A 7,470-nucleotide genomic window follows, 5' to 3' on the forward strand; every position below is an offset into this window, starting at 1 on the left:
GAAGTGGCAATTTTGTTTGTATTTAGCTAATGTATCCATTTTTAAACAAATATTTATTGTAACAAATACTATTTCATATCATGTGCCGGACCCTGTGGGGCTAGTGCTGAACAAAGACATACTCCATGTCCTCAAGAGGGATATGATCTACTGTGGGAAGCAGTAAAGACCACAGTCATGTTCAGGACATTGGGGTGGACACTGTAATGAGCTAGGTCAGGGCCACAGGACCGCAAAGAGCAGGGGCCGCAGGGAGGAACACCAGACCCAAGTGGAGCCTGGAATACAAATAATTTAGTGAACTTTGCTTTCTTTATTGATTAGACACTTACCAAACCTCCATACAATACAAATCTATTTGACTATTTAAGAATTAAAATATACTTTTATACAAAGATGCAAGTTAGTGGTTCTAGTTTTCATCCTTGAATTCTGGACTTGAGGGACACCTGAGCTGTTTTAAATGACCTCTTCTTTCAAGTCTGACCAAAAGCACAATAAATATTAGCCACTAGTTACTACGTGGCCCACCTGTGGCAGTCATTTCATTTGTGTTGAATTACGCTTCGCAACAATGCCTTGAATAGGCTCATCACACTCACTTCACAGACAAGGAATGGAGCATTAGGAAGGTGACTCTCAAGGTCACACGGCACTCTACACCTCACTACCTTTGGCTTCAGGATGCAGGTTAGGACTGCACCAACAACACATCTACACCCAAGGAAGGCATATCAATGCATACTCACTGGCTTCCCAAAGTTACTTTAGCTGAATTACTCCCTATTGTCTTCTTACCCCCTACCAGCACTCTCAGTTAAGCAGTGCTACTAATAACTCCTTATCTTAGTTGGCACTGGGGCAGTTCCCATTGTAACACAGGGGAGTGCTTCTAGAAGCTGAGAACTATAACAAACATTTTATTCTGAATGAATCCATACACACAGGCATTGAGGCCCCTCTGCATTGCAAGTTTCCTTCTCTCTTACAAAGAGCCACCCCTCTCCCCGCCCCCATAGATCAGTGCCCAATTGAGAAGGGGATCCAGCCAGAGCACTTAACCATGAGCCAATCACATCTCCCAACTTCTGTTCTCTGTTGCATTCCTAACTCACTTCTTTCCAAAGGTGGTCTATGGCCTCACTGTCTGGCCTTGCTGTAAGAATATGTAGATTAAAAAATGGCCAGGCAGGCACCTCTATGACCTTGGCAACTTCAGATTTTCCTTTAGCCCCCACACCTTCACCTCCATATATTCTCCAGACCCACTCCTCAGCCCTTGGCCAACTGGTATTTTGGAAATATTGCTTAGTATCTGAGGACTGAGTAGTCTATGAATTATTTTACAGTTTCAATTCCAACAGTATTCTAGGTAGATCTCACTTTTTAGTGTCTTTAAGACCAATCTTCCCCAAACAAACTAGGTAATGCACTAAATGGTAAAGCTGTTTCATGAATAACACAGTTCTAAAAAGTGGAGGTCTAATATTATCTCTCTGAAACTGTGTAGAGTGTAATCGGTCGATAAACCACAGTATTATTTTTTCAGAGCTCTCCATTCCTACCCTCTTATCCTCAAATTTATAAAACTATTTGCAAAACATGAATGATTGAATTTCCCTTTTCATAGTATTTGGGCCAAAGTGTGTCTATGGACACTTGCTTTTAAAATTAGGCATTAAGAAAATGACTTAAGACCCACTAGCTTATCAATTAGAACTTAGTTCCTTTAGTAGGGAGAAATGTGATGCTGATGCCTGGGCCAAGCTTCAGGCAGAGAGGGCTGGCCACATGCACAGTGCTTTCATCTAAAGACTGGATATTAGTAGGATGAGGGCTTACCTTCCCCATTTCAAGACAATAATTTTGCAGCCAGGATGGCCAGAAACTTCAAATGGCAACTTTTCTGATTTGAGGTAATTTCCCAGGAATTGAAGAGGCAATCATTTACTCTTGACTTTTAAAGAGAACCCGGGCTTGAGTGGCACAGTTGTGTCTAAAATTGATCATTTAGTGACAATCCTCTGAAGTTACTTAGGAGGGAAGGAAAGCAGCTGATATACCTAGACATCTGGACTGAACTATCTAGTTCACTTTCCAGGTTGTAAATTTTCTGGCCTAAAAAATGACTTTTTATGAAAACAGTGATTTAGCCAAAGTACTAAAATTTTTTTGATTACTTTGATATAAAACACTACAGCTATAAAACTTACCAACATCTCACCTTCAAGGCACTGTGCCTTTAGGAAAATAGAATTTTAAAAAAGATAAGTCCTGAAAATATGAATTTTAAATTGTAAAATGAGAATCCTATTAAATGCATTGCTCTATAATATTTTCAAGTAAACAAGAAAATTTGATAAATAGCAATATGGTTGAGATGGAAATAATTTTGTCATCTGGAAATTTTCACATTTGTGGGCCTACTTAAATAGAAAACATTTGAACAAAAAGACACATAACACACACTCAAACACACGTTTTTACTGAAAAGTGTATTTGAAGAACAGCCTAAAACCCTTTTAATTTCAGTCTCCAAATTTTGATCTTTTTATTCATTCTGAAATAAAGTCTAAGACATTAACATTTAGTGCACAGAATTTAAAAATAAAACTGCATATGGTTAGAATATATGCATCAAGGGTATATATTTCATAAGAAAATAAAATTATGTACAAAATCACTCCCACTTATTAATGCTAATCCTAACTTGTTTGATTTTTATAATTAAGCACCACCATACAGCAAGAACTTTGAGAGAAAGGTGATACAAAACTCTGTTTAACCTCTCTGGCCCCAGTCTTTCATGTTTCAGTTTTGCTGGGAAGTTCGGACACTCCCCGGTTAGAGAGTGCATGTAGAATCCTCCAGAGCATTGGAGGGTCCTCACAATTGTGCCCTTGTTCCCAGTGCAGGAGGAGTTCTTCTTTCCTTTTAAGCGTCTGTGCACAAAGGATGCAGTTAAAGCCGGAAGGGGACTGAAGGAGAACTGAGTGTGGGCTGGGACTCGCAGGGCCCTGCGGGACTTCTGGCTTGCTGGGCCTCAGCTGGGCTCCTTCATGTTTTGTGAGCATTTCCTTTTCATTCTGCTGATGCAGGTAGGGTTGCTGTGTCATTGTAGGAACTGCATGCACCTCCTCGTCAGAGGGACGGTGCTGCGGCAGCTTTCTTCTTTCAGGATGCTGTTTCCAGGAAGGAGCAGCATGTTGAGCCAGTTCTTTGCCAGCTGCTTGGCTTCCTGGGGAGATCTCCTCTTGCAGCCTGCCCTGAATTTCCTCTCCATGAACATAAAGTAAATGAAACTTTATTTCAGCAAAGGACTGGGCAGTGATCTGACAGCGGCCACATTTGATTTGTAATTTGACTTCATCTGCCTGGTTTAGGAGAAGGTCTTCGTCGAGGCTTGATTTGTTTTCTCTGAAAAAGAGGGAAATAGTCAATATAAAATTACATAGAAAAACAGAATTGGAACTTTTCCTCTTTTAAGTTCTTAGTCATCAAAGTTCTAAAACACTCCCACTGATGAGAAGCTCCAAGGGTGGGAAGACAGAGAGAGCATGGGAAGGCCTTCAGCAGAGACTGCAGAACCCCAACTGCTGCTCCTGCTTGGGGCCACACACTCTTTCCCAAGGGGAGCTAAATAGTCCTTGGTGACCACAGGAACGGGTGTCACCAATGCGAGAGTCAGGTGGTAGCAAGTGAGGCTCTCCAGGAGCATGCTGCGTCTGGTTGACAGTAACTGTCCCACACCACCCACTGCTGCCATCTTTCACCTTGAACAACCAATACGGTTTGGACATTTTACCTAAAAATCAAAATGGACTACAGGAAAACAATACAAGGGGCAGAAAATCTAGTGTGGGAAAATGTTTACTTTCCAAGGGGCCAATGAGGATTCAGTTCTCTGTCATAGTGGACAGTGGACAAAATAAGAGCATTTCTCTGGTTTACTTATTGCTCTTAGAAAGCCCTGACTGCCAGGCTTATGAATGACTTAGCTTGTTTGTTTATGATGCTAAGGAGCAGTACCTGAAGATGGGAATGACACAGGAGAAAGTTAATCTGGCCGGAAGGGAAAAATAGGACAAAAGTAGAGGGTTAAAGGTCTGGACACTTTAGGGTCTGGTCACACTGAGGTGCCACCACGGGTTATGTGATATTAAGAGGCAACTGAAGCTGTTCAGATGTAAATTCTGTGAACACCATTTTGGAGAAATTATTTGTAAATAATACCAGGAACTATACACAATATTTAATATTTCATATGTCAGATACAAAAATAATCGGTTATATCCTGGCCGGTGTGGCTCAGTTGGTGGGAGCATCACCCCATACATCAAAAGGTGGCCAGTTCAATTCCCAGGTGGGACATATACCCAGGTTGTGGGTTCGATCCCCAGTCAGGGTGATCCCCACTATGGGAGGCAACCAATTAATGTTTCTCACATCAATGTTTCTCTGTAATAAATTTTTTTAAAAAGGAAATGTTAAAAAATGTCTGTCACCTGATTGTCTTCATCATACCTCAAACAGGCATTTATGGCCTGGGTTACCATCATTATAAATCATGAGTGATCAGAAACCAACAAGAAATGAGATTATTCTTCATAGAACTAGCCTCATAAAATCTTAATCTGAGAGATGTTTTTATGAACTTATCTTTCTGAATATGAAATCTTAGCCTGCTCCCCGAATCCAAACAGACTTTCTTGCCAGGTTTTCATTCCATTAGCACGCACCTCTGCACATCCGCATCCCTGTCCCTGTTCTTCGGCAGGTCCCCTGGCTGCAGTTCGCTGGGGGAGGGCTCGGTGCTGATGACAACCCTATGCACTTCTCTCAGATGGCCGAGATAGATTCTGACGTGACCAAACACTTTTGCACAAAATTCACAGCACACAAGTTTCTTCAGCCGGTTCTCGCCAGGATGAAGTTTCATGTGTGCGATCAGGCTGCCGGGACGCACGTATGCCTTGCGACAAATTCGACAACTGTAAGGCCGTCTGTTAGTGTGGGTATTCATGTGGTCTCGAAGGTGCTGCTTGAACTGGAAGTGGTGGTTACAGACAGGACATCTGTGCCAAGGCTTCTTAATGCCAGAGAATCCATTTCTGAATGCAGAGCTGGGCTTAGGGGAAGGGCTGTCGTCCTGCTTACAGCCGAGATATTTAGGAGTGAGCGAATTATTTAACAAACTGTCCTGTCCTAGGCTGCTGGGCCTTTGGGAAGGTAATATAGCCACAGGAGAACCCAAGGGAGCCACAGTGGGCATGACAATGACAGGTTTAGGCATAATGCTACGATATTTTTTCAAAGCCCCAGGTTTTTGGTCTCTGGATTGTTGGGAATCATTTTTTATTATTTTACATTTCCTCCTTTTCCCCTGAAATGACAAGGTTTCATCGGGTACCTTTAGTTTTCTTCCTTTTCTCTTTGTTGCCCCGTCATTCGGTTTTGTTTTGTGGTTGAGATCCAGTTTGGTAGCTGGACAAAAGGCACTTTTACCGAGACTCTGCTTTGACACTTGTGGACCAGGTACCTTACTGGCCATCTTGGTGGCTGCATCAAAGCCTTCGGTGATGGTGGATGCCTTATCCCAGTGCACCCTGAGCCCAGGTAAAGAAAAGTCTACAATGTTAACATCTGACTCACTTTTATAAACCTCTGTTGTTTTCATACTTACGGGGGGTAAGACTGGCAGTTTACCTTTGGGGACTGAGGGCACCCACTGGAGTGAACCACCCCAAATGGCTGTCGATAACCTGACTGTGCCTTCTGCAAGGTCAACTTGTTCTTTATGTTTTTCACTGGCAACAGCAGCAGGTTTACTGGATGGTTCTTTGCTTGCAAAGATTTCTTTCCCTGAAATCTTCATGAAGCCCTGCCTGGCAGAGGGCTCCTCTGGTGCGGATGATGTTGGGGTGTCAGGAAGGTTCGGGTCTCCACAGTCACTGGTCACTGGAGGTCGAGAGTCTCTGGGGTCACCTCCGCTGGTCAGAGCAGCCGGGCTGACGCTGGCTGGCGCCTGGTCTGGTGGCAGCACTGGCTCGGACGGACTGGGCTGGGGCAGGGGCTCAGAACAGCCAGGTGGGGAAGGAGACGGTTGGGTTTGGGCAGGAGGTTTGCCACAGCCACGTTCAGAGAAGCTCGAAACGGGGCTCTTTGTTGATCCTTTGTTATTTCTTGGCGGTTGGTATCGAGGAATAGGCAGTTTAAGGTTTTCAGGCAGGGGCAGTCTGGGTTTCTGGACTGGCTGGATTGGGGAAACCTGAGGCAACGCCACAAGAGAAAATGTCCCCTTCTGGCCAGCAACCTGCATCAGAGCATAATTTTGGGCAGGCACCCCCAGTGGTGTAGAGCTGATGGGGGGGCCTGGATTCACCTGATTAGAGAGTGATGGCGAAGGGCCCGACAGCACTCTGGAAGTTAGGACTTTGGACACAATTTTCGGTGCAATGGTCCTAAACTGACTCTTGGTCTGCAAGCCTTTTCCACTCTGTATTGTTCCAGAAGGCATGACTGATCACCTGCAATGACATTACAATGTAAAAAGTCACCTTGGTATAACTGTCCTGTTGTTGAGAGTGCAAGTAAGCATCTTATCAATTCCTCTGCCTTAAGGCTTTCCTAGACCACCCCTGCTCTCTGAGCAAGCCCCTGCATTCTTCAGCATCCGGCCTAAAGGTCAACTCCTGCCCACCTTTCCCAACGATCAACTATTATTCTCCTCTCTGGGCCCACAGCCCCTATTACAACATTTGCCACTTTTCATAATAATCTATCTGTTTATGTGTCTCTATTACTAAACAGAGCTTCTTGAGAGCTGGGGCTCTGTCCTGCTCATCTTTACTCCACTGAGTCCATCCTGCCCATTAACCTAACTCTGATTGGTCTTTACAGGCCAGTGCAAACCCAGCTCCTGTCCTGATCTGAGCTGCAGTCCTGCTCCTGGCCTTCCCTCTGGTCTGTTCTGCTGTGTATTTTACTTATTTTATATACATGTCTGGTTGTCCCTATAAAAGTTAAGCTTTGCGAGGGTAAAGCTGATATTTAATTCATCTTGATATTTTCCTCTGTATCTTCAGTATGAAACAAATGTTTCTTGTAGCACTCATTTTTTTACTCAGTTTCAGGACACACCATTTGACCCCTTGGTAGTGTGGTTGTGTTGCACAGCGAAGGCGTTCAGACTGAATGCCAGCTTTGTTGCTGTTTCCCCATGTGACTCGTGAATTCCTTCTCACACCTTTCAAACTGTTTACGTGTGCTTTTGCAATTAAATCGCCAGTATTAAAAAAGTTGATGCGACACCTTAAAAATGTTGAGGGAAAAGAAAACGATACAAAGTGATAGGTAAAGAGATAGGACAACATAAAAAACACACAAAATCACACAAAAGCACCTCCTAGGGCCCTGACAGAGTAGCACCCACACTCCCTGGCTTTATTATGATTAGAGACCAATTTTACA

The 7,470-nt window shown here is 43.6% G+C and overlaps 1 protein-coding gene across 1 annotated transcript; it reads right to left on the reverse strand.

Annotated features, from left to right (window-relative positions):
- Window positions 1-2,464: 2,464 nt before the first annotated feature.
- Window positions 2,465-6,750, reverse strand: ZNF438 (zinc finger protein 438). The gene is made up of 2 exons (XM_081100671.1): window positions 4,740-6,750; window positions 2,465-3,417 (listed from the first exon to the last, which is right to left on the reverse strand). Exons 1-2 carry the CDS (start codon window positions 6,515-6,517, stop codon window positions 2,805-2,807), a joined length of 2,391 nt encoding a protein of 796 aa, XP_080956797.1. The 5' UTR covers window positions 6,518-6,750; the 3' UTR covers window positions 2,465-2,804.
- Window positions 6,751-7,470: the final 720 nt, after the last annotated feature.

Source organism: Myotis nattereri (assembly GCF_964212035.1).
Source record: "Myotis nattereri genome assembly, chromosome: 1".
Classification (NCBI taxonomy): Eukaryota; Metazoa; Chordata; class Mammalia; order Chiroptera; family Vespertilionidae; genus Myotis; species Myotis nattereri.